This window comes from Agelaius tricolor, unplaced genomic scaffold, assembly GCF_023055355.1.
Source record: "Agelaius tricolor isolate 1412-34295 unplaced genomic scaffold, bAgeTri1.0.p SCAF_16, whole genome shotgun sequence".
Lineage (NCBI taxonomy): Eukaryota > Metazoa > Chordata > Aves > Passeriformes > Icteridae > Agelaius > Agelaius tricolor.
In genome coordinates this window covers 13,133,749-13,160,637 of record NW_027269276.1, presented here as the reverse complement: position 1 = coordinate 13,160,637, position 26,889 = coordinate 13,133,749, and the positions used below count along the sequence as shown (strand labels likewise).

General features: G+C 38.5%; 1 protein-coding gene across 2 annotated transcripts in view; it reads left to right on the top strand.

The window, feature by feature from the left end:
• The window catches only part of NEDD4 (NEDD4 E3 ubiquitin protein ligase), a 51,753-nt gene extending 31,597 nt beyond the window's left edge, over positions 1–20,156 (top strand). For both annotated transcript variants that reach the window (XM_071441585.1, XM_071441584.1), the window contains 24 exons: positions 282–332; positions 1,155–1,216; positions 1,560–1,662; positions 2,332–2,501; positions 3,053–3,170; positions 3,311–3,478; positions 5,220–5,285; positions 5,873–5,992; positions 6,391–6,597; positions 7,702–7,779; positions 8,039–8,093; positions 8,183–8,241; positions 9,085–9,150; positions 10,405–10,634; positions 11,014–11,135; positions 11,234–11,304; positions 12,798–12,893; positions 13,911–13,984; positions 14,140–14,200; positions 14,770–14,829; positions 14,925–15,032; positions 15,628–15,724; positions 18,214–18,286; positions 18,364–20,156. In XM_071441585.1, the coding sequence (XP_071297686.1) occupies positions 282–332; positions 1,155–1,216; positions 1,560–1,662; positions 2,332–2,501; positions 3,053–3,170; positions 3,311–3,478; positions 5,220–5,285; positions 5,873–5,992; positions 6,391–6,597; positions 7,702–7,779; positions 8,039–8,093; positions 8,183–8,241; positions 9,085–9,150; positions 10,405–10,634; positions 11,014–11,135; positions 11,234–11,304; positions 12,798–12,893; positions 13,911–13,984; positions 14,140–14,200; positions 14,770–14,829; positions 14,925–15,032; positions 15,628–15,724; positions 18,214–18,286; positions 18,364–18,466 (2,418 nt within the window). In that variant the 3' untranslated portion in view covers positions 18,467–20,156. The remainder of the gene's footprint in view (positions 1–281; positions 333–1,154; positions 1,217–1,559; positions 1,663–2,331; positions 2,502–3,052; positions 3,171–3,310; positions 3,479–5,219; positions 5,286–5,872; positions 5,993–6,390; positions 6,598–7,701; positions 7,780–8,038; positions 8,094–8,182; positions 8,242–9,084; positions 9,151–10,404; positions 10,635–11,013; positions 11,136–11,233; positions 11,305–12,797; positions 12,894–13,910; positions 13,985–14,139; positions 14,201–14,769; positions 14,830–14,924; positions 15,033–15,627; positions 15,725–18,213; positions 18,287–18,363) is intronic.
• The last annotated feature ends 6,733 nt before the right edge of the window (positions 20,157–26,889 follow it).

Sequence of the window (26,889 nt, the reverse complement as noted above, 5' to 3'; positions counted from 1 at the left end):
CACATGTGCAAAAACAACAGGAGCAGCAAGTAGAGATAAGAATTGTTTTCTCTTCTTCTCTCTGTGCTTCTCCAGGAAAAAAACTGTGAGAGAGAATTATCTCTCTCTGTCCAGAGAATGTGAATGCCACACTCGCTCTGTACAGAACAAGTTATTGCCTATAATTCAAAAGTGCCTTCAGGTTCTAAGAAAGCACTGATGTGCTATCAGGGTGTGGGGGACAATGGTTTTAAAACACTTTGCAGCTTTCAACTTTGTGTGTTTGTTTTTGTTTTCTGTAGACTCGAGATGATTTTCTTGGACAAGTGGATATTCCTCTTTATCAGTTACCGGTTTGTATTTTTTGTTTGTTTTTAAAACTATGAAAGGGAAAAAATATTTCTATATGCACTCTATTGGTCATCTAAGGAAGTCAACAATAGTGGCAATAAAGTGATTCAATTCTCCTGCTCTGTGGGTTCCTTGTTTTATTTTGTAGATCTGTTTAGGGTTTTTCAGTGCTGATATTTATAAAACAGTGTAGGTTACCTTGTTTTTCAATACTGGAGTGCTTTTAGCTTTCCCATAGTTTTACAATCTTAATGATACAAAGAGACTGTAATTATTGTCATGTCTTAAAATATTTCTTTAAAGTCTGTAAATTTATTTGTACTGTTCATTATTCACATAAACAGATACAAAAATGAGGGTAAGTGGGAAATAGAGCTACTGTTGCTTTGGTTAATTTTTTTCTGTTTCTTGTAATCCTTTTGCAAGGCAGATAATCAGTTTTCAAGAAATATCACAAAGAACATTGAAATAAATAAGATTTTTCATTTTCTTCTGAAGTCTCAAAGCATTAGCAGATACTAACAGATTTATCAGAAACTGTCTTAAAAACAGGGTAGCAACCATGGCAAACCCTTTCCAAGAGCAGGTGTTTCATTGTGTAATGTGCATAGGCACTGAAAGGTAATTGTTGTTTTCTTGAACCAGAGTATTGGTCTTACTGCTAAGAGTAAAGCTGGTGTTGCTGTTACTGTACCTGAACCTGTAATTTAAATTTTAAAATGTTATTACAAGGCCTTCAAAGAAATCAACTGGAAATTTCTGATGGTTTTCTTTGATTTCAAGTACTTGATAAAGATTTTTCTTGAAAAAAATTCTTATTCCAGACAGAAAATCCAAGTATGGAGAGACCATATACATTTAAGGATTTCGTTCTTCATCCAAGAAGGTTGGTAAATACCACATGGAAATTCTAATTTTTATATCTAAATAATGCTCTTAGGTCATTAGTTGTAACTACATATGCATTTTCTAAGTTTTTCTGTTTTCATCAAAGACATTTGAGTAGCCATTTCTAAGATCTTGATGTTCTACTAAAATGTCAGCATTATTTTAAGTACTTACTGTATTCAGAAGTCTGAAGCCTCAATGCTATTATAGGACTTTATTAATGTAAATTATAGAAAGTCAAATTTGTGTTCGAGCACTTAAGAATAATCCTCTAGCTGTGCTTTTTCAGCTGTTTTGTTTTACAAGTGCACAGTAAGATAAGTTTCTTTTTTCTTCTGCAGCCATAAATCAAGAGTCAAAGGCCACCTTAGATTAAAAATGACTTACTTACCTAAAAACAATGGGTCTGAAGAAGAAACCACAGAACAGGCTGAAGAATTAGAGGTGGGAAAAATGTGTTTATTGCTGAAAAATGAATGTTAGGAATCACTAAGCTATAAATAGTGTTTTAGAAACAAACCAGTTAAAAGTGATTGCTTGTATTGTGCATATAATTGAAGGTGTTGAAGTTTCTGTTGTAGGTACTGTTGAATTTTTTTTGACTCCAGGCAGACACTAACATCTCTCTGGTTTTAGAATTTCAACTGTCTCCAATCCATAGGGACATTTTCATCTTACCTACCATATATATGTGATCTTTTTAAGCACATCCATTGCAGATTAATTGATTTCTTTTCCAGAACTAACTCTATTCAGCATTGCCAGATTTGCTGTAATTAAACTTTGTTACAGAAGGGTGTGTTCACCTGTCTCATACATTTGCAGCATATTATGAAATGACAGTATTTAAGCTTTTAATGTGTTCTGTGAATGCTGTTTATTTTCCTGGAATTAATAACCTCTGGTACTAATATATTTAGGGATCTTGAGTTAAAAATAAGATTTCTGCATGCATAATATGCCCTGTCATTTTTTAGAAATAAACACACTAAGACCAGAGTCAAATTTACTGGCTTAAGATGAACTACACCTTAAAAGGGGGAGTGGCTTGAAAAATTAAGATATGTTTTTCTGCTCCTGTAGTATTAAAGGTAGTTATATTATGTCTTTCAGCCTGGGTGGATTATATTGGACCAACCAGAGGCTGCTAGCCAGCCACAACAGCAGCAGCAGGAATCTCCTCCACTGCCTTCAGGCTGGGAAGAGAGACAAGACATCCTCGGCAGGACCTACTATGTCAATCATGAGTTCAGAAGAACACAGTGGAAAAGACCAACTGCACAGTAAGTCTTTTAGCCTGCAAATTCAAGTCTTTTATTAGCTAATGTGATTCACCCTAGTTATATTGAAAGCAAGGAAAAATGAAAAGTGAACAGCTTGAAAATTAGTAGAGAGCTTTCCCTCACTTCACTTGGAAGCCCTCATGCAGTGGTCACTGGCTAGTGATCATTGTGACTGTACTGTGCTCTGGAACTGTGTTCAAATAGAAACGGCTTGTAGCTGGAGAGATAACAACTATAGGAATGGAAGCGAAATAATTTTTCAGTTTTCAGCCTGTTTTCTTCCTTCCATCAGGGACTTTGTTAAATTGTCTGCCTTATTTTTTTTGTTCCCGCCCCCGCCCCAGAATGCTACCCAGTTCTTCAGCTTACACTTCACATTGACATAAATGCTTATTCATCTTAAACAGTTTACATTAATTTATATCGCCCAGACTGTTTCTTTTTCTTCTGCCAGAATGACTGTGATGTATGTTTTTGCTGTTAGCCTGGCTTACTGTTGAAAGATAAACTCAGGCTGCTGTTAGCTGACTTCTCCCATGCTGCCCCTCCAGGGACAGCGTGGCTGCTGCAGACCTGGGCAGTGTGCAGCTGGAGGCCCAGCACGTGTTCACTCACCGGCGACAGATATCCGAGGATACGGAGAGCACCGACAACAGAGATTCCCCTGAGGTAAAACCGTGCAGCTCAACTGATGTCTTGCTGAAATGCAACTGGTGGTTTTAACCTAGCCTACTCAGAAAGCTTGTCTTAACTAATTGTAACTTGCAACTACTTTTTAAAAATGTTTTCCCTTTGTTTTCCTTTTAAAGAGCTGGGAAATTATAACTGAAGATGAGGCAACAATGTACAGCAGTCAGAATGTTCAAATACCTCTCTCGCAGAGTAGCTGTGATATACAGAGTCATCTTGCAGAAGAATTGAGTAACAGACTTACTACCTCTGGAAGTCCAGCTACTGGCCAGTCAACAGCCTACGCTGTAAATTATTTTTCTACTTGTTCTGATAGAATTAGATCCATAAATACTTTATTTAGGAATTATATTTTTAATTTCATCTCAAATGCACACACTTTAAGAATAGTCTTTTTGCTGTAGAATCCCATCTAAGCAAGCATTTTCTTCCTCTTTGCTTTGCTTATATGGAATTCTGCCTGAGGTTAAAACAGATATGTGTGAACTATTTTTCAGTCTGTAAATCTACCTCTTAGTCTAGTGTTGTAGAGTGCTGAAAATTACGCATGAAAAATCTGTTTCTTGAAAGCTTATTTCTAAGGGAGTTGTGCTATGTGAGTTACTTTTCCAATTAGAAAAAGTTCAAAGATTGACCATTTTTCATTCTGAATATTGGGATACGCTTTTATGATTGGGTTGTGTAAACCTGCTTAGCAGCAAAACAGGGAGCTTGCTCATACAGCTCCACAGCCCTTGTGCCAGCTGTGGAACTTGCCAGACCTCTGCATGAGACTGTTCAGCTTGCTAACCCAGCAGAAGACTACTCTCTTTTCCCCAGTGCTGCTTTTTTGCTCTTTGAACAACTGAAACAGCATCCTAGGTTGTCTGACAAATGCTACAGTAGCAGAGGGGAAACAGCAGGAGCATGTAACCAGGGTGAAATTCGACTTTTTGGTGGTGTGGTAGCAAGCAATTAAATAAGCTCAGCTGTCCTGTGAAACCCGAGCTCCACAAACAGCCTTGTAACCTGATATGTGACGTGAGAAATCCACTGTCCATTGAGGAAAGCCTTTAGAGGTGACCCAGGCCATCTAGTCTCTTAGATTTTAGTATTGAAATAATCATTAGTTTGTGTGATGTTACGAATGCCCTTCCAAATGTAAATTTGGAATTGACAATGTTTATCTGAGTTTGTACAAATGTATCACTAGTGTCGCTGGAAACAGTCAAGTGAAAGTAACAAGACTTTACTTGATCTCTGCTGTTCAGCATTCAATGGGTAGCAAAGAAACTGTTATTTCAGCTTGCTTGGGTGGCCTGAGCAAAGAAAGAAGCAGATGTTCAAATTATTTGCAAGAGTCAGCTAGAATGGCAGTGTTGCCTTTTTTCACCTGCATAACACCCCACTCCCCCACCAAAAAAACTTTAGAAGTTAATAATGTTTTTTCTTTGAAGTACTTCAGTAGTATGTGGATAGGAAGAAATCCTTCAATTAGCTGTGGAAATTCTGGAGCAAAATGAAATACAGGTGTCTAATGAAGTAGCAAGTGAGATCTAAATGTGGCTGTGGGCAGGAAGATGGACATTTAGGCAAAGTCTAGGGATTTAGCTCTTCTCAAACTGATTATCTCAGACTCTCATACTTTTTCATTATTGACCTAATTTACTCTCTGGAAAGTTGTGTTAGTTCTGCTCTATCACAGACTTTACTGACAGCACAAAAAGTTCTATACTGTAAATTCAGTTGTTCTGTAACTATTTGTAATTAATGTTTTACATGCCAAAACATCTATTGCTAGAGTAATCTGAACTTTCACAAGCCTCTATCATTCTAAGATTATAATAGACTCTGTGAACTTGATGTTTCTAGCTGTTAAAACAAGAGGTTGAAAAATACGATATTAAATAATGTTTTGAAATAAATACAACACTTTGCTCAGGATGGAAACTGTACTAGCTTGAAGTGTGATAACCATTGCTGGCTGCTTGCTGCCATCCTTAAAGCTGCAGTAATAGCTAATGTGTCATTCCTCTCCACTCCTTCAAGAACCATTCCAGCAGAAGAGGTAGTCTGCAGACATACAGACTTGAAGAGCAGCCTGCACATCCAGTGGTAAGTCATTTTTCAAAAAACACAGGCTTTTAGCTGTGTTAGCTGCTGACATCTCAAATGAGATTTGGCCTTCCTTGCCCAGCAGCTGTCCTGACAAAATGGCCATTATGGGTCTGGTTCAGCTGTAAAGCTTCCACGTTTCAGCTTTGTTTAGCATTATCTTGATGCATAGCCTGCAGAAGGAAGTAGTCTTGCCCTGATGATATGAGTTTCATTTTTCAAATGGTTTGCCTTCTAATTGTTTACTTCTAATTAAAAGCTATACCACATTCCATTTTGCTTTTATGGTGACACTGCAAACTGATCTCATAGCCAGAAGTACCAGGCTGGATCAGCCTAAACCAGGTATAAAAATGAATCCTTTAACATGAGGAGTTTGAATTTTGTATAAACAAAAAAATAAAATTCTATTACTTCATACTATTCAGAAAGGACTTAAATACTTCTTATCTATTTTATCCAGCTCATAAAAGTCATGAACCTTCTGGAATATAGTTTTGTTGTTTTAAATTGACAGAGGAAAACCTTTTCACAGTAAGTTTCATAGTTTCCTTAATTGTTTTTTGTCTGTTATCACTAATATTTAGTTACTGCCTACTTCATCTGGATTACCCCCAGGCTGGGAAGAACGACAAGATGAAAAAGGAAGGTCATATTATATAGATCACAATTCTAGAACCACTACCTGGATAAAACCAGTTGTACAGGTACTGCCTGTCTTCAATTTGCTGATGTTTTTATTCATTGAGCCTTTTAAGCATCTTGTGTAATAGAAGTGGAGATGGCTTTGAAATAGAACATGCAAAAGGCATAAACTGTAAGGTACCACATAAAATACCTGAGAGACTGCACAGAGAGTTAGCAACAGTAATGTTTATGGCAGTCACCCTTCTGGAGAGTGGTAGCTGACTGAGGAGGCTGGAAAGCTTCTGTTAACCTTCACTACAATCAGTGAATGTTAGTCAGTGTGGTTGATATCACGGAATCTGCCAGGGACTTGCTTTATGAAACTGCTTTCATGAGTCAAAATATGGGTTAATAGAAAAAAAGATATTGACTTACAGGTCTTTGATTTAATAGGATGTTTTTTGATCATTTACCATAGATGGCTGCAGAAACAAGTCAGGCATCACCTGCATCAAGTATTTCTGTAGCAAGACAGCCACAGGCAACATCAAGTGATTCATCACAAGAGTCTTCTCAGCAGCAGCCTGAAATGGAGCAAGGATTTCTCCCTAAAGGCTGGGAAGTCCGACATGCACCCAATGGGAGACCATTCTTTATTGACCACAACACCAAGACTACAACATGGGTAATGGAAAACTGTTCTCATGAACTGAAATTCTAGTTCCTCTTGAATCAAACATTTGCTGCTTTCAGCAAGCTTCTATATGTTTCTTAATGCCAAGATAGCTGGGTCTGTCTGTTCAGGATCATGGTGCTAATAAACCAAGGTGGTGCATTCAGTCCCTGTACAGGCCATGGAGAGGGACTCCATGATCCTTGTGGGTCCCTTCCAACCCAAAGTATTCTGTGTGAGTCTGAGTGATACGTAATAAAAATGCCAAGTTACAATACCTATCATGAGTAGAAGATTATCAATTTTACTAATTGTATTGGTGCTTGGAAGTTTAGCTTGGAAGGAGGAAAACAGGAATCTGCTTTGCAGATTTAAGCCCCTCCTAAATGACATTGCAGAACTGTGGTAGCTTATAGGAGGTGTTCACAGCAATGAGTTCTGTAAACATACCTGCAAGAGGAAATCCATTCCCTTGAATTTATCACAGGGCACAACACAAATTTCTGTGAATGCTTAGGAGAGCAGAGCAGGTGCAAGTGCCATATGGATGAGGGAGCTGTACAGCTGCAGTTCCACAGAGGGGCACTGCACACCACTTGGCAGTGCTGCTAGATGGGCTTAAGCATCTCCAGAGTAAGTCAGAGTTACTGGCAGGTGAAAGGGAAAGAGAAATGCATGAAATTGATTTAAATTGGGTATTTTTTTCTCCAGGTAGATGAAAAGAACTCATAACACAACCACCTTCATACTAGCTCCCACAAAAAACCCCAACCTATCAACCAAACAACAAAAATCCCCACCAAACCCAAAAAGTATAAGGTGTTTCAGAAATGGTGAGGAAAGAGTAATTCAACTGAATTACACAAAAATTGAGGTGAATGAGGGATTTATATTTATATGTATGTAAATAAAATAAAGTGAGAGGTTACTAGAAGATGATTGTAAATTATGGAGGACTGAGAATCCACAAGGATTCCTCTGGCTGCAGAATATGCAATCATTACCTAATTAGTACTAGGCATATTCTTGACAAAATCATTAATAAAAACAAAAAAAATTAAAAGAAAAACAAAACAGCAAAAGGATTTTAACGTGCTGCTTGTTTTCTTTTCAAAGGAAGATCCAAGACTGAAAATTTCTGCTCATCCAAGGAGAAAGACTTCCCTAGATCCAGTTGACCTGGGCCCATTACCAGTAAGTAAACCATTTTGTACTTGTTTTGCAGATGAAACAATTTAACTGTTAAAGTTAGCATTATTGAAATTTGCACATGAGAAAATGCAGCTTGCTTTTTTCCTACAAAAGATACTGTTTTGAATTTCAGTGCTGACAGTAGATGGGAGAGGAATGCCCTCAACTGCAGATCATGTTGAGTTCTATGCAAACTATATGATCAGAAGTTTATTATAAAAATGTAATTTAAAAGTGTAATAAAAATGTTGTCTTTTTACAGCCAGGGTGGGAAGAGAGAACTCACACAGATGGAAGAATATTCTTCATAAACCACAGTATGTACAATGTAGTGTTCTTCCCTACTCATCATTTTATTTGTGACCATTATTTGAATTAATGGAACTAATTTAAAAATTTCTTGCAGATACCAAGAGAACCCAATGGGAGGATCCTCGACTGCAGAATGTGGCAATAACTGGACCAGTAAGCTTTCCTAATGTAGATTTTCATATTTTTCAGAAACACTGTTAATAGAATCCAAATAAACTCTTGTCATTTATCAGTTCGTCTAGAAAGGGCAACTTTCAGGGTGTCTGAACAAAGCATTTTTATTTTATTTCTTTTTAAAAGCTGTTTAGAGACCTTTCTAGGGAAATGGTCTTTAAATGCCAGAAAGGAAAAGCAATTCCCGTGGTAGTAAGAAAGTTTCCTTATAGACTGGGGGGAGGACTTTGAAGTGTGTGAGGGAAGTCTTATTTATTTCTTGTCCATACTAGCTCAATTCATGAAGTAAATTTTAGAAAAAAGAAGAAAAAAAAAAAAAAAAAAAAAGGGCTTCAGAAGGAATTAAATTGATTTTCAACTGGAAAATAATTATCCAGCCTCAATACTTAATCTCCAGTGTGAAATTACCAGAACTAATTGCAAAGATGGTTTACATTATAATTATAGATGGGTTTTAGTGTTCAGCTGATATCTGTGTTTATTAATAGCCTGCATTTGTAAACAACCTTCCCTGTCCATGGAAAATAGAGGTGTTTGTAGCCAGGTCTCTCATGATCCAGCAGGGAAATGGACGTCACCAAAGGCATTTTGGTCACTTTGATCTGGGCCACTCAGGGATCTCAGGCAGTTCCATCAGCTAATGGGGAAGTACAGCATGAATTCTGTGGATCTGGTCTGAACAGAGAAGTGCTTTTCATTCCTGGTGTTTATAAACTGGAAGTTTCCCCTGGCACTCAGTGAAACATGTATTCCTGTTATCTCAGAATTTAAATGGGTTGTCTGTGTTTCACAAGACTTTTTTTCTTTTTTTTCCCCCCAAAGGCTGTGCCTTACTCCAGGGACTATAAGCGGAAGTATGAATTTTTCAGAAAGAAATTGAAGAAACAGGTCAGTATCAGTAGGAATCTAGCAGAAGGTTATGAAACTTAGGCCCCTAAACAAGGGAAAGCAAATTTATAGGGAAGGTAAATTTACTGTCTGATCACAAATACATTTGTGAAGCACCAACTTCATAACAATTAGCATTTGCTCTAACAGCAGGGTTTGTGACTTTATGCAATGATGAAGACTGTAAGCAATCTAATTTAAAAAGTAGGAATTCTCAAAGGTTCCAATGTCATGACCCTGAAAGTAAGACTGCCAACAGAAAAGTTTGGAAATCACTAATCATGCATGGAATAGTTTTTGAAAGTCAGAATATGGAAAGTTCTCAGAATAGATTTTAGTCTGTCTGTGTAGAAATCTCTACTGTCATCATGATCATTCTGGATGACTGCAATAAATTGTTACAGCCTTAAAATCTGAAGTTTATGGATCTTGTTTCCAAACTCTAGTTTGAAGTGGCAGTGCCAGGTATATTTATAACATGTAGCATAAAAGACTGTAAATAGCATCTGGACAGCCAGATAACAATGAGTCTGCACAAGTTCAATCAAATTTTACATCCTTGGGAGGTATTTTACATATATAATAACCTTTGGGTTTAGATCCATGCTTTGCCTTCTACCTGCCAAGTCTGCCTGTGCACTTTGAGCTGCATGTAAGCTGCACACAATTGTACATGCACCTTGTTTTTTGTGTGCCTAGTAAAACAAGATTGACATTCATTCAAATGTCACTATCTTAATCTGAGATAGAGAGCTCAGCCACACAATACAATTGTGGTAGTGTAAGAATTAAATACAACTGTAGATTTTGTCTCAAGTCAGAGAACAGGATGCCTAGGCTCATAGGATATTGAACTAGAAGGTGAAATAAGTCAGGTAAAATGGTTCCAGATAATTTTATGTGTCAACTGTGAGCTGTTTTTAATCAAGTGTGTAATATGATAAATGTCCAGTGTCAGGAGAGACTCCATGCCTTGCTGCATGCAGAGCAACTGCCCATATGCTGTTACTAGTGAGAACTGTAACTGTATTTTCTTAGCATGAAATAGAAGTTAGTGTCTGAAATTCTCTTTGCTAGTTGAACTGTAGATAAATGGAGCCTCTTTCTGTCATACTCTGTTATGTTTCCAAGTTATGTAAGGAAACATTTTCTGTGCTCTCTTGGTCCATTTTCAGAAATTGCATATTCTGCAAAACTCTTTAAGATGCTGGGTTTTGTTTCATTATTCTTTGTTTTCATGTTTCTCTTTTTTAGAGTGATATTCCAAATAGGTTTGAAATGAAAATTCATCGCACAACAATCCTTGAAGATTCTTACAGAAGAATCATAGCTGTAAAGAGAGCAGATTTCCTTAAAGCAAGACTTTGGATTGAATTTGATGGTGAAAAAGGTTTAGACTATGGAGGAGTTGCCAGGGAATGGTTCTTCCTTCTCTCTAAAGAAATGTTTAATCCTTATTATGGATTGTTTGAATATTCAGCTACGTAAGTAACACTGCTCTGGAAGATGTGAAAACTTAGGAAAAGAAATTGTATTTCTTGTACCTTCTTTAAAAATGGGGTTCCTGCATACAGAAAAGGCACTATGTAACCATAATGCAGAGAATGTTACTCTGCTTTAAAATGAATGGGAGTTAATTCCTTCTCTTTGGTGTATCTCTAATTTACTGAGGTAGTTCCTGGTGGTTGTTTCTGATAAACTAATAGTCTTCTATTGTGTATTGTTTAATATTAGATATCATCATGAAAAGCAGTAACTGATTTCATAAGTGATGTCTTTCAGATCTTCAAATGTGACACTGGTCCAATAGTACAACATTTTTGTTTTTCTTTCTCTTCCCTGTTCCTTCTTTCAACTCTTCAGAGATAACTATACTCTGCAGATCAATCCGAACTCTGGGCTTTGCAATGAAGATCATCTCTCTTATTTCAAGTTTATAGGTCGTGTGGCTGGAATGGCTGTTTACCATGGCAAACTTTTGGATGGTTAGTATTTATCTTATGTCATGTGATATTCAGATTAATATTGCACGTGTTTTGAGTCCTAAGTTGCATCTGTTAAATTTATTTCTTCTTCTTTAAAGCCTTTTTTATTCGTCCTTTTTACAAGATGATGCTCCAAAAACCAATAACACTACATGATATGGAGTCTGTGGTATGTAATTTGCTTTATCATGTTGACAAATTTAATGTTAATTTATAATTTTTATGTATATATATATATATATATATATATATATATATATATATATATATATAATGACATTTTGAAGGTTGAAAATGCACAATTCAAAGATGTCTTGGGCTACATCTTTTATAAGTCTGTAAGTTGTACAGGAATTAAAACTTCCAGTGAAAATCCAAGACCTAGACTCAGGTTCAAGTCAGTTAAAAGCTGTATTGGAAACTGGAACCTAAACTTTCTGTGATGTTTTCTTAAATGTTTTAGACACTGAGATTGTTAAAATGGACTATAAATACTTTCAGGATTCCTATCTTAACCTGTTTTTTAAATTTTTTTTTCTTTGATTATAAAAATTAATAATTTTCAGGGACTGAAAATTGAGTGATACAATGTAACATTTTTAGAGGAAAAACATGTCCCTTTTCTTGTTTGGTTGGTTCCCTGATAATAGCTCTTTTCTAGAATGCTCAAGGACAAAGTGATTTTTATTTTGTCTTTTTAATCTGTTACTGGTTTTGCTGCCCTTTAAGATTCCAGCATGCAGTTACTATCTGTTTGAGTAATAGATTTACAGATGTGTCCTGATTTTTTTTGTTTTGATTTGGTTTTGTTCGGTTTTGCTCTAGAATGATGGAATGTTTGGGTTGCAAGGCAGGGACACCTTCCACTAGAAGGGTGTGGTACCAAGCCCTGTCCAACCTGTCCTTGGACACTTGCAGGGATGGGGCAGCCCCAGCTTCTCTGGGCACCCTGTGCCAGTGACTCATCATACACACAGGGAAGAATTTCTGAATACCCGAGCTAAATCTGCCCTCCTGTCACTGCACTCCCTGATAGGAGGTCCCTCACCATCTGTTCTGTGGCTCCTGTATTGGTGCTGGAAGGTGCTGGAAGTTCTGCTGGAGCCTTCTCTTCTCCAGGCTGAGCACCCCCAGCTCTCCCAGCCTGTCTCCAGAGCAGAGGTGCTCCAGCCCTCACAGCATCTCGGTGGCCTCCTCTGGACTTGCTGCAGCAGCTCCATGTCCTTATGCTGGGGTCCCAGAGCTGGGCACAGCTGAGTAGAGGGACAGAATCACCTCCCTCGACCTTCTGGTCACACTGCTTTGGATGGAGCCAATGTGTGCTTGGCTTTATCGTAATTTTCATTTCCTAAGGTTCTTTGTAGTAAGGCCTAACAATAAAAGGAAGATAAATTGAGGATGAGAGGCAAGAGAAGAGTCCAAATTATAGCACTTCAGGTAGTGCTATACCATCTTACCACCATTTTGCTGTTGGAGACATTTACATAGATTGCTGAGCAATCAGGTTTTAAAGGTCTTCAGAGCTTTGTACAACTGCAGTGTCTCTGTATCCAGTATAGGATTACCCTAGGCAGAAGTGTCCACTGGGCTGTCATGGAACCTCTTGCAGTTGGTAGGGTGGCTACTTTATTTAGCATTTACTCTTTTGTAATTTTCTCTTAGGATAGTGAATATTACAATTCTCTGAGATGGATTCTTGAAAATGATCCAACAGAACTGGACCTCAGATTCATAGTTGATGAAGAACTTTTTGGTCAGGTTAGTATGTTCATGTAATGTGGAATAGAAAAAACATGGAAGAAAATACTTGACCTGTGGAATTAGGGGATTTTATGTGTATGATGGTAAGAAAACCCCTTCACTCACTCAGCTCTTTCCACTCGTGTGGTGAGTGCATTTCAGCCTGCTGTGATAAAGGACTTGGAAATGAGCAGAGCTTAAAAAAATTGCTTTTGCTTTTCTGTTGAATACTACTTGCATTGAAATGTAGCTGTTGCTGTGAAGGCAACCAAGACTAAGATATCCATAGTCCATGATTTGGTCTGGAGTAGAGGTTGGGTTTATGTGATTGGCTGGAAAGGATGAGTTCCTTTGGAAAATGCAGGAATTGCTGGGAGGTAACATGTTTCCTTTCTCTTAAGATGTACTAGAAACCTATAGAATAAACAAGTTTGTTATTGCATACAAAGCTATTTAGGATAAGTCATATAGAAATACCACAGGTCTTGTATAAAACTTCCAAATTGCAGTTGCCAGCTAGATCTAAGGATAATAACCTTTATGGTCTTGTGCAACAGCAGTGAGCCTGAGAAGAAGCAATGAAAATGTACATCAGTGATATCTGAAAGTGAGATATTTGTCTTCTGAGGTTCTAGCAGTATAAGTCCCTTTGTAACAGAGATGTATATTGATTCACTTACTGGGATGATTGCTGAAGTGGTTTCTGTAATTGTTTTTCCTTGAGATTTACAATGAGGGCTGGGTCATGGAATATGCAGTTAGAGAAGTGTGCCTTACTGTGAAACTGTGTGCAGTCTTGGGTGGTGTGCTGTAACAGGTCAGAAAAAATGAAAGTTTCCCATTGCACCCCTTAATAATACATCTTTTAAAAAATGTACCACATTCTATTTACTAGGTGAGCTGTGTGGCTGGATTTGTTTCTCATAGTTCTCAAATTCTGCAGACTTCAAGAGCTGCATGAATTATCTAATATTAACATAGGAATTCTGTTATATATTCACCTTGTTTAAAACTTCTTTTGTGCATTGCATTTAGACCCATCAACATGAACTGAAAAGTGGTGGATCAGAAATAGTTGTCACCAACAAGAACAAGAGAGACTACATTCAGTGAGTAGTGGCTGCTGTGTGCAATGTACCTCGCTGGATTGCCCTCTAGCACAGGGGCTCTGTGTTAGCTTTATTTATAAAAGGAAGTTATTGCTTTGTATATAAATCACTTTTATTTTAAATGTGGTTTTGTTTGGGTTTTTATTTCTTTGCAGTCTTGTAATTCAGTGGAGATTTGTGAGCCGAGTACAGAAACAAATGACAGCCTTTAAAGAGGTACAGTTCTAATTACAAAATGAATTCTTCTAAGAGTTTGTTGCATCTGATATTTTTGGACACCCTGAAGACTCACTAATAGTTTTCTTTAAAGTATTGGAAAAGACAGCGATACTGTTTGTAGTGTCAGCTTTGAATTATTTCAGAGTTAAAAATATTTTGATATGTTTTTACTGAGGTGTTTAATTTATCTTGAAAAATTTGCTTATTTCTCTATTCTGACTGACAGCTTTAGCTGCAGAACAAACTATTTAATGACCTCTGCAGAAATTAAACTTAATTTAATTATATTAGTTTGATTTAAACTAGGGAATTTACCCTTTTCTGTACCAATTGTATTACATAGATGATATTCAGACTTCCATACTCGTCACTCACTGTTGCAGAGTAAAGATGTGAGAAATCAATTAAAAGTGCTATAATGAAATGGAGCACTACTGGTGTCCAAACATCTGTCTTTGATATATTGCTTTGGCTGTGTTTACCAAAGCCTCTCAATATCCTTCTTCTTGACTAAAAAGTAAAATAATGTTGCCTTGATTTTTACAAGCTTCCCTCATCTTTTTTAGGGCTTTTTTGAGCTAATACCACAGGATCTGATTAAAATTTTTGATGAAAATGAGCTAGAGGTAGGTGATCATGGAAAAGAGAACAAATGATGTTGAAACTTTAGTTTACTGACTTAAACTTTGGTGTTGTTTGTTTGTTTTTTTTATCTGTGTAGTTATTAATGTGTGGATTGGGAGATGTGGACGTGGCTGATTGGAAACTACACACAAAATACAAAAATGGTTACAACATAAACCATCAAGTAATACAGTGGTTCTGGAAGGTATCGTGAAGTTCTAAAATTTTCTTGTTGAAAATGTGTTCAAAAGCTGCTGCCTTTCTGCTAGTTTATAGTTGGATTCATTAAAAGGTTAGGTAAATATTATCTGACCATTAAAATTCCTGAGAAAGTAAGAAAGCTAAAGGTGAGATGCATGGTAAGAATGTAAATGCAATACTGATGATTACTTTTTGAAATATATCCCTGTGTGATTTGGGTTAAAAGTATTTGTGTAGGTTTTCCTGGCATGGTTACACTAAAGAGGTGTTAAACTCTTCTGTTTAATAAATTACAGGAATTTGGCTTCTAGTTCATAACATAAGAAACTTCAAAGAAAGTAGGGGGCCAAATCTTCAAGGGAAGCATTTTAACAGCCTGCTAAGCCAGTAACCATACTCTTGTTACAGTGCCATTAAAAAATTGTTGACTTCATAGCTTTAAGCAATAGGCAATGAATTAGACTGTGTGTGTCACTAAAAGAGATGCATATGTATTTCATAGATAATGATTTAGAGGTAGATACTATTTTGCATAAGTCAATTAGCTTAAAACCTTAATTTAAAAAGAAATCTGTAATTGTAATCATTATCATACATAGGCAGTCTTAATGATGGACTCTGAAAAGAGAATAAGATTACTTCAGTTTGTTACTGGCACATCACGTGTTCCTATGAATGGGTTTGCTGAGCTGTATGGTGAGTACTTAAGATTTTCTTCACAATTAAGTAACAAAGAACCCGATACCAACATTGTCCTGATGTTTGACTTCAGACATTGTCAATTTTTTATTCAAATTTTGTTTTAAAATGTAGTGTGTACTGGCAGTTATAAGAAACAAAGTTAGAGAAGAGTCACTTACATCCCATTTCCCATGTTCTATATAGGAACATATTGTTTTAATTCTGGTTTTGAAGTTTTTAAATGTATTGGAGTTCTCAAATGAATGTGGATTTTTAAAGTTCTCAAGAGCTGCAAAAATCCCTGTTTAACACATGATTGAGCTTGAAGAAAATTCTCAGTTATCCAAGATCTGATTACAAAGACATGCTGGCATCAGCAGTTAACTTCAGTTCCACAACTGCTTTTATCTGCTCACAAGCCATGGTTGTACAGATGCAGTTGTTTGTAAGGATATACTCCAAAGGGGACCACTGAAATGTCACGAGTTAAACATGAAGTCAGAAGAAAAGTAGTGAGCCTACAATGCTGAGACTGAGACAAGCAGAGGACAGCAGGGAGCAAATTTCAATAGCAAAGCCAGAAAAGCCACTGTGGGCAGACTGCAGGCAGGCAGATAGAGCAGCCCACAAAGGGTGGGGATGCTTGGCTTAGGGGAGGTCTGTTCTCAGCTGCCATCAGCTATTATGTTTTCTGCTAGACTACTTTATTAAGGCTAAAAGTGCTTGAGAGGCTGTGCAAATGACTGAATAGTCTAACTTGCCTCTTTGATTAAACATTTCCTTTTTCATAAACAGGACATTAATTTGTTTATAAAACAAAAGGATTGTGAACAAAACCACCCATCTTGTGTTCCCATTTCTCCGTGTCTTCATTTTCATCATAAATCACAGAATCACCAGAATAATGAGGTTGGAAGAGACCTCTAAGATCATTGAGTCCTATATATATAGCACCAAGTGCCCTATACTATAGCACCAAGTGCCATGTCCAGTCTTTTTTTAAACACATCCAGAGATGGTTTAAAAAAGAGAGATTCTACCACCTCCCTGCAAAGAGCATTCCAGTTCTTTATTATTCTTTCAGTGAAAAATTTTTTCCTAATATCCAACCTATACCTTCCCTGATGTAGCTTGAGATACTTGGTTTATTTTTTCTGTTCCATCAGTAAATGAGTTGTGAGTTGCAGTGAGAAGAGCAGTGTGCTCAGCAGGCTTAGCCACGTGTCTGCTGCTGCACCTGAGCCTTGGCATTGCTGGTGTTACAGCACCTGCTCATCACAGGGGAACCCAGTCAGAATTCTGCTGCCCTGGGAGCTCTGCTTATTTGTCTGAGAACCCTACTAGAGACAGAACTAAGAATTGATACAGGGAAAGAAACTGCTGAAGTTCTTGGCTTCCTTCTGCCCAGGGATTAGAATCTACTTGAGCAGTTTTCTGTAGTTATATTCACTCACTCGTTAATGAAAAATTCATTTGGCAGTTGTCTTGCACAGTGCTTTGTTTTTCTCCTACAGTTATTTCTGCTTTACTGTGGCCAGCGCGCCGTCCTTACTAAACCCCAGTAACAATGACATTTCCTGTACCTTGTGTTGAAAGAGCTGTACGTGGTTTTTCAGTGTTTGGCCGCTGCCGGGCCGTTCCCTTCCCCGCCCGCCGGCAGCGCTGCAGCCGCTCCCTGGCCGAGATCTCCCTCTCGTGGCACCGCCGGGCGCTCCTCTCCTCAAACTCCGGGGCTCCCAGCTCGGCAGCAAACGCAGCCGTGCTGGAGCTCCAGGACCCTGAACAGACATGCTCTGACATAGTGCAGCTTTTGTCTTCCTCGATTTTTAACTGCAGACTTCTCCCAGCTTAAGGAAACGGTTATAAAATACTCCTTGCATCTGCTTGGTGAGAACTGAGGATGCTGTAAGACAGTTCTTGAAGGATAGAGGGAGCTGCGGCCTTTTTTGCTAGCCAAAAAATGTTCTCTCAGGTGCATAAAAGCACCCTGGGAGTACACATATGATTGCCATGTTTCCAAAAGTTCTCAGTTACTCTATTTTTGTTGCTGTATAGGTGCATTGACTACTTTCTACCAGCTTATAAAACTTGGCACATGGTGATAAATATGTATACGTTTTTCCATGCAAAATTTATAAAAATATAGAAGAGTATAAAAACTTATTTTATAATTTAATATAAAACTTTATAATACTTACAAAAGTATAAAGTATAAAAAGTATAAAAACTTCAATGCCAGCTACTCTGCATGTACATTTAGGTCTTAGGCTTCTGAGCTGAAGGTGTAAAAGTCTCTTGAAACTGAGGTATAGCAAGAAATAATTAAAATACAAGGGAATTGGGATTATTGACTATTACTTTCTATAGTCTGTGTTTTATTCATATAGATAGCTCCTTCAGATGTCAGACCTGGATTACAAAACTCCCAAATATGTCATCATTCATATCTCTGATTATAGAAGGATTTCATAATAGGGTGAAAATTGATGGGTTCTTTTCTTCAGGTTCAAATGGACCACAGTTGTTCACAGTTGAACAGTGGGGTACCCCTGAAAAACTGCCGAGAGCTCATACCTGGTGAGTATTTAATTCAGATAAATTATGACCTCTAGTAAAAGTGATAAAATACTTAAGAGTTTTCATCTGTTTTTCAGCTTTAATCGCTTGGATTTGCCTCCATATGACTCGTTTGAAGATTTATGGGATAAACTTCTTCTAGCGATTGAAAACACTCAGGGTTTTGATGGGGTTGATTAAGACACAGACATAAATTATGTTGGTCCAGTGCTGCAGTTTCATTTTAAGGGTTTACAAACAAATCTGAATTTTCCAGGGACTACCATTGTATTTAGTCACATGGCTATTGAATCTTCATAGTGTGTAAAATAGCTAAGTATTAAAAATCACTAACTTTTGAAAATGTATTTTGTCATTTCCATAGTTTTGTGTATTTGCTGATACATGCAATATACACATTGGATCAGCCAGTGCCAAGTAAGTAAAAAACTAAAGTGTTTTTAGCAGTTGCCTCTTGTACAATATTTGAGACTGTCCTGCAGTAAACTACTGAAGTAAAGCTGTGAAGAAATCTTTGCAGAGGATTTAAATTTGATTTGCTGCTGTAAGAGGAGCAACTGAAATTGTTAAACTGTTTTAAAAAAACCCAGCCAAACAAAAAAACCCCAACAAACTTCATGTATTACAATATCATAATTTGTGCTGCTTCAGGCTCTTTGCAACAGATCTGCCTAAAGCACCTTATAATTCAGCTTATTATATAAAACATTGGGAAACATTTGTTTGCAGAACACTGACTTGATACAGTTGTTAGACTTCTGTTTCTAACTTGCTTTTGCTAAAACAGTGTAACAAACCCAAGATTTTTATACAAAACAGATAAGCAGCATAATTCTGACTTTTAATGAGAAATTATATCCATTTTTTGTTTGAATTTATATACTGATGTTGGTTTATTGAGTGTTCATCACTTCTTTGGATAAATTTGTAGTTGAATGATAATATTTTCAATTCAGCCTTTTGCAACAAATCAATCTTAAAATGAAATTTGTATGGATATCACTCAGTATTTAGTTACTGATAGTTAGAGGCCTTTATTATCCATTCTTGCAGTATTGCACTACATAACAATAAAGAACATGTTTACAGGGTTTTCTGGGCCAAATTCAGCAGCCTGTTATGTGCAAACTCCTGAACTGCATGGAGGTTATGCACATGTGAGCAGGTGCAGAATTTGGTTCTGTGATATGTTTACAGGTTGCTAGTTTCTACAGCTGCATTTTTATATTTTTTTCTCCAGTGTTAGTCTAGAAACCAAATTTGTTAATACAATATAACCAAAGTCATAACCAACAATGTGCAATTTATTGTAGATCAACTTGTCATATATAAATATTAGTTTGATTTCTTTTGTAAATGTGGGTCTTTTTGTATTAATATTAACTTTTTTTTTTGAGCAAGTGCTGGTTAAAATGATTAGCAAAGTTGGTTCTGAAAAAAAAAAAAATTGGTTTGTATACCTGGCTTGCTCAAATTTTAACATTTTATTACCAATATGATCTGAAGAAATGACAGTACCTAGCTTTGGCCACCAAGTTTCTGTTTAGTCACAGTCTTTATAAATATGCAAGACGGAAGTGTAGCACATCTCTCTTTGAAGATATGTAAATTATGTAACAAATGTTAATGGGTCTTAAGGGATATTTAAAATCCCACTTTGTTTTATCCTTTGACTAGGTTATTAGGACTGAGAGTATTACGTGTAAATAAAGGTAACTTATACAAATTTCCCAAATCTATATGCAGTTTTGTAAAACGTGAATGATATATCAGTAAATCTGTATAGATTTGAATGTAGCAGGTTTTGTTGCATACTTTAAAGTATAAAATAAGGATCCTGAGAGCAGTAAATAAAAGTTTATTCTAATAAGTTGTGATTGAGTTCTTTGAAGTGCAAATCAGTAATCTTGAAATAACAAGAACTGAGTAATTTTTGTACTCCTAGGTAGGCCACGGCAGTAGTTCCACTACAACATGCTGCTGCTTTTGCAGAGCAGTGAAGATGCAGCAGTGCTGTTTCCTGGTGTTCTGCTCCTGAGATGTGCAGCCTTGCAAAAACACACGTTGTGTTTTTCTAGAAGCTCTGGGTCACTGTCAGCCTTCAGTGCATGGCCAGCCTAGAGATGCTGAGGGGAGGCCCCTCAGCAAGGCCACTGAGCAGGTGAGGCAGGGCCAGGCTCCTCCCTGCTCTGGCAACCTTCCTGGCAGGTGCCCAGCTGGGTGGGGAGTGGGAGAGGGGCCCTAAAACCCTGCCCCAGCAGCAGGGGGTGCCCAGCAGCTGGTCCTTTAAACTAAGTTTGTGGGGGAGTGGTGATGGCAGCTTGTGCTTAAGTAAAGGAGGGCTTGGGGATGCTGAGTATCATAGAATGGCCTAGGTGGGGAGGGGATCACCCAGGGTCATCCAGTTCCAACCCCTTTCCATTGGCAGGGACACCTTCCACCAGACCAGGCTGCCCAAAGCCCCATCCAACCTGCCCCTGAACACTTCCAGGGATGGGGCAGCCACAGCTTCACTGGGCAGCCTGTGCCAGTGACTCACCATCCTCACAGTAAAGTAGTATTTCCTAATATCCAATCAAAACCTACTCTCTTCCAATTTGAACTCTGTCACTACATGTCTTGCCCCATCTATCCTCTAAGTTCCCTTTTGGTTTTGGAAGGCCACAGTAAGGTCACCTTGAAGCCTTCTCTTTTCCAGAACAATCCCAATTCTCTCAGCCTTTCCTTAGAGGTGCTCCAACCCTCTGGTCAGATGGGAAAGGGTGATGGGAGTGGGGCAGCCTTTGTGGAGGATGGCACAGTCTGAAGGGGACCTGCCTTGTGTGCCTGAACACAGAGCAGCCAGGGAAAAGCCAGGGAGGAGTAAAAGACATGGCTTGAATTTTGCTGGATGGAGTGAGGGCTGCAGAAGGGCCAACAGGCTGGTGCAGACCCCTGTGGGAACATCCTGGTCAGGACTTCTCCTAGGCTGCTGTTTGTCATGAGGAAGGGAGCAGGGTGGGTTTGGTAGCTTGTCAAGGAATTCTGGAATTGTAAACTCTGGCTCTTAGGGGAGACTAAATGCCCTCACCTCTGTGGGCAGGGCAGTGCAAGGGGAAGCAACCTGGGAGGCTTCTGTAGGGGGTCATGGGCAGCCAAACAAGGGTTAAGTCTTGGGCAACCAGGGAGACGCTCTTTGGGATCTGCTGCATGTCCCTTTGCACTTGTATTTTCTGCCCATCAACCTTTGTATTCCCTGAAGCACATACACAGAGAGAGGGGGAAATTCCAGAGATGCTCCTATGAACACCCATTTTTTTCACTAGAAACACAGTTCTGCATGCCAGCTGCAGATTTCTTACTTTGCCATTGCAGAGGAGAGGTTAACAGCTGCTTCCTTGTGAGCCAGCAACCAGCTCTGTCCCACTGATTTCATTGCTCTTAACACCCAGCTGAGGTGCCAGGTGAGGGGTAAGGAAGAAGAGTTTCTCAGGCAGGTAAGAGCTAATCTGCTGGGGAAAAAATAGATATAGGGTTGATGCTTGATAAGAGACTTCGTGCAGATCTGGTTAAGAAATATTGATCTATGAAGAAACTGAGAGATGAAAAAGATCTTGAGAAAAATGTACATTCTAGGGCAGGGGATGTATCACAACAGGAGGCAGAGAATGACTGCAACAGGAATTGTTTTGCTTTTCTTGGTTTTAAAAACACCACATTGAAAATTCAGGGGAGTTTGTGATTGCAGTTTTCTGGGCTGCTCCAAGCTGGAGAGCTGTAAGCAAAACAATTCCCTCCTGTTGGTTGTGGCTTCTGCAGCTCAGTGCTGATTCCAGGCATTATACATCTTGTATAGAGCCTGGAGACTTCAGTGGAGGCTCTGCCTGGGATTTGGGCTCTTGGCTGGGCTGGGAGTGGCCACAGGGCCTCCCTGGGTGCTGGAGATGCCTGGGCCAGGCCCCCCGGGCTCAGTGGGTGATGGGGCACAGCAGGGATGTGAGCTGCTGGCACAGGGGTTAGATGTGTTAGGATGGTGTGAAACCTCTGGGAAACTTTTCAGGGGCTGAACTTCCCTAGGAAGTTCAACTATTCCTGTTGCATGTTTAATAAGGCTGGTAGTGGTCTTTATTTGTGTGTTAATTATTACAGTTATATAGTAAAGGGTGTTTCTGAATAAATAGTTATGATGCTTTTGAAGGGAATTTATTCAGCCTAAAAAAGGTAAGTGTATAGATTAACCTCAACAAAGACTTGCAGTGGAAACTTGAAAATTTCTCCTTTACTCTGAAGGTAATGTCTGTGTAACTGCTCTGCAGTCTGGTGGTAGGGAAATGAGACTTCAGGCATGAACAAGACATTCAACACTCACTTGGATGTTTGGGGCAGTGGGTGTTGTTGGTTTTTCCCTTCAAAGTGAAAAACAATCATTTCTATAGAAAGTGCCATTGAGTCTTCACTTATGCAGTTTGAAGAACACATGACTTAAATTATTTTAAATTATTATTAAAATATCCCATCTGTAGCAATTCAAACAAGTTTGTGGTTTGTTTTTTTTTTTTTTTGGTTAGAGACTAGGAGCAATGCATAAAACCTGGGCAAAATACGTGAGTGTAAACTACTAATATTCCTTCTTTATCCTCTTTCTATCTCTCTAACCTCACTATTTCATACATACACTTACTTTGTAAGCTATGTAGCTACATAGCTTTGTAAGCTATGTAGCCTTGACATTTGATTTGTTCTGTAGATCCATAGCACAGTTTGGTGCTATTTCACTAATTGATGACATCTTTACAAAAATCTGCACACATATCCTTGAAATCCATGCCTGCCTCTGGCATACTGTCAATGTGAAAGGTGTCCTGGATCAGCACACATTTCCTTTTTTTTTTTTCCCTTCAGTGCAATTTCAGCATTACTTATCAAATACATGATCCTCATCAATTCCCTAGGGTGGGAATTGTATTGTGGCAATGGTAACTTGCTTAAACATATGAAATACTTAAAACTGAATTTGTGTACTTCTAAATGTTGTCTTCATTTTACTAATTTCTTGTGGGGTCAAAAATAATGTCAGTTGTTAGGAGATGAGATTCTTCTGTCTGTTAATTTTCATGCTGTTCATGTGTGGTTTCTGTTTCTCATTAATTAGTTTGTTGTGGTGCTTGATTTCTTCACATAGGGTCTTATGATATTATTTTTCTGAGATTTTGCTTTTTATCAGGCAGTTTGTTTATTTTAAACCATCTCCCCTTTTTTATGAACTACTAAGACTCACTCTGCAGTTCTTATGAAGTGAACTGAGAGGAACTCATTTATCTGCAGTCTGAGCACCACCAAGGAGCCATACCTCTGGTGGCCTAGAAGCATGTTTTTGAAATGTCTATTCATTTAAAAGACAACCCACATGTACCATCTTCTAGGGTTATAAATGGGAATTAAGCATTTAACAGCTGCCATTTTGCTCTGCAGCATCACAGAATCAGTAGGAGATGCAAGCACAAGCTTTGGTGCTCTTATACTAAATCATTTTTCTTTGAAGTGGAGACTTAATTGCTTTTTCTCTGTGGAACGTATATCACTAGCACGCTAATCAGAATACAAACAACTCACAAAGGGGATAATGAGGGAGAACTTCCATGTAATGCTTGGTTTATTGTCCACGTGATTCTGTAGAAAAATGTTTTGTTTTGCTGAGCTGCCCTTAATTTGAGGTTTCTTGCTTAATGAGACTTCAAATAAATTTTGCATTGTAGGTTTCAGGTTCTCATCCCAGAGAGAGGCTTGGGATTTTGGGGAGGGGGAGGCCAAGTGGCTTGGAAAACCTAAACAGACATTAAGTAAGTGAGCCTGCCTCCTGAGGAAAGACAGATAAGGCAGCTTTCCCAATTGTGACAGAATGTAAAACTTCCCATTGAAATGCACCAAAGTCTAAAAACATACACTACAATTTGTTTTTCTGAACCTATTTTGAGTTTAATTCAATGGCAAATGTTTTCATAATTAGCTTTTCTGATATTTTTACAAGCTGAAATATTTCTGATTGGGGTTTTGTTTTGAGGGCTGGGAAGTATGACCTTTCAGAGGCTGTGAATACACCTCCTTCTATGCACTGCTGCTTGGCAGTATGCAAAATGCTAAAGGTTTAAATCAAATTGCCCCAAGGACTGCTTACTGACCTTTTGAATGCAAAGCTGTCAAAACCTTCAACTAGACATCAGCTAGAGAAGAATATTTAAGGCAGATCAATGCAAATAGAAAACAACGTGGTTTTGACTTTTGGTAATTCCTAGTTAGTGAAAAACAGTTCCTGTGCTGCAAGAGCTGCTGGAAGCAAACCCACACTGTGAAGGAGTTGCTGTGAGTAACATGTAATAGTTATTTTTCAAGGAAAACCTTTTATAATCTGCTTAAGAAATTAGAAGTTTTCATTAATTGCCAAATCCTGATATAGTTATCTGAGCAGGATGCTTCATTGACTTCAAAGGGATTTTTGTCTACTTAAGGAATGCAGGGTCAGGCCCTTAACTAGTGATAACTTTCTTCAGTGGGTTGTCAGATATGACAAACTATGCCACTTTAGTAGAAGTTACCCAGGCCAGACCATGCCATGCCATCCCTTTGTCTGGAAAATCTGCTTTCTTCCTTTGCCCAAGTAAAGGAATTTCTCTATAGGAGATATTAGAAATTACTCTCTAGCTGTAGTTAATGAGAATATATTTTATTTATGATGAACAGCTACAACACATTATTTTCTAGTTATGATAACTATATAATAAATTCAGTTTCACAAAGTGTTTGATGGAGTTATGAGCCCCTCTATTTTATGTATTCCTGCCCAGCAATTAGTTGCCCATCCTTAATAGATTTATGCCTAATTAGTTGTTCATGCACTATTGTTTGCTGTAATGCAGAGTTTTAAATAAATCCCTGCCTTTCTATGTAGACCTACAGAAATGGGCCCAAAACCAGGGATCTGAGATGCTGTTCATTCCTATTTTGGGTCTCAGTCTAGTAGTTAGAGACATCCTGTGCTGAAGACTCACAGAAAAATTATTTCACAGGTTAGTACAAAGTAATCCTTTGTGCTTTATCAAATCATTATAAGTGCTTTTCTTAGTATAATAAAAGGTTAGCTATCAAAATGTGAGGTGCTGCTTCATTCAATATAATATAATTGAGCTCTAGTAATATGTAGCTAAAAATTATTATTTTGCAAATTAATTAATTTTGTTATTCTCCACACTGAGAATTTGACATCTGACTGTAAGCCTTTCTAAGAACAGATTTTCATTTATATAGATGTCTACAATTTTGTCAAGATAAGAGGTGAAGTTGAAATTTTGCGTGCTTACGTAGACCTGAATTTAAACAATGAACAACATTTTGGTCACATAAATGCTTTTCTGTACTGGAAAAGGTCCAGCTATTTAATTGACTCTGAAGGTGCAAACAGGCTGAATCAGTTGATCTCTCACTGGAGAAAGAAATTAATCTTGATCAGGCTGTATGGAATTGAAGCAGCTCACTCAGTTGGTGTGGGGCTGCAGCTGCTGCGGGGCTGGGCTGTGGTGGGAGTGGGCTGCAGGATGTGACTGGGGGTGTCCTGCACTGGGGGTGTTAACGGGGCAGGCTCCAACTGAAGCCAGCAGGAGTTTGAAAAGCCAGCAGGATTTGGAGGGCTGCTGTGTGTGTGTAGAAGGTTTGCTCTGGTTAGGTGCTGTGCTTTGGGTGCTGCAGCTTCCTGAGGCTGGGTGGGACAGACCCAGCTGCTCCAGATGGGACTTGCCCTTAGTGACTTGCAGTGGCTGGTCCTCAGTGAGCACATTAGGCCAATTTAACTCCCTAACCTGTCATAACTGCCCCACACACATGGCACACATACTTTTTTCCCCTAGTTACTTAGCATGAACATTTTGGTATGTATTCCATATGTGTATTATTTAAATAATACAAGTTCCGTCATGTGCCAGCATCTGGCCTCTGTGGTTTTACAGAGGTATCTGAACACAGATAACAGCAAAATGTTATTTAGCATTTAGCAAACATAATCCTGGACTAATGACTAGCAGCACAGATAGCTGGATAGCAGCACAGTTACACTATGAGCACCTTTAACTGCTTTCAGGTTGCTCTCCTGATACATTATGCAGCCATACCTAAATTGAATCAGGGAATTAATTCCAGCAAAACAAAACAAAAAAAAAGTTGTAATTTGCCCCCCAAGTTATTTCTATCAGGATTAGTTCTCTTGATTCCTCACTTGGCCACACAACCTCTTTGCAGCTGGCAGTGCCTATGCTAGAATGGCAAATGCTGAATTGCATTAAACTGAGGGCACCTGGGGATGTGCTTCCAGCAGAGCTCCTGATCTCCTCCTGTTCTGCTGTGCCTGGGCAGAGCCCAGCTGGAGACCTAAGCCAGGTTAGTAACAATGCAGGGGAAGGAGGAATTGGGGTGGGCTGCTTTGTTTCCCCCCAGTCCCTTGGGCCATGCAGGGCACTGTGATCCAGCTGTGTCTCCTGCCTTCATATCCTGTGCAGCACTGGGCTGACAGTTCTTCCAGAGGCTTTAACCAGGAGAGATCCCCACAGGCCCCCAAGTGACTCCTGCAGCCCAGCTGA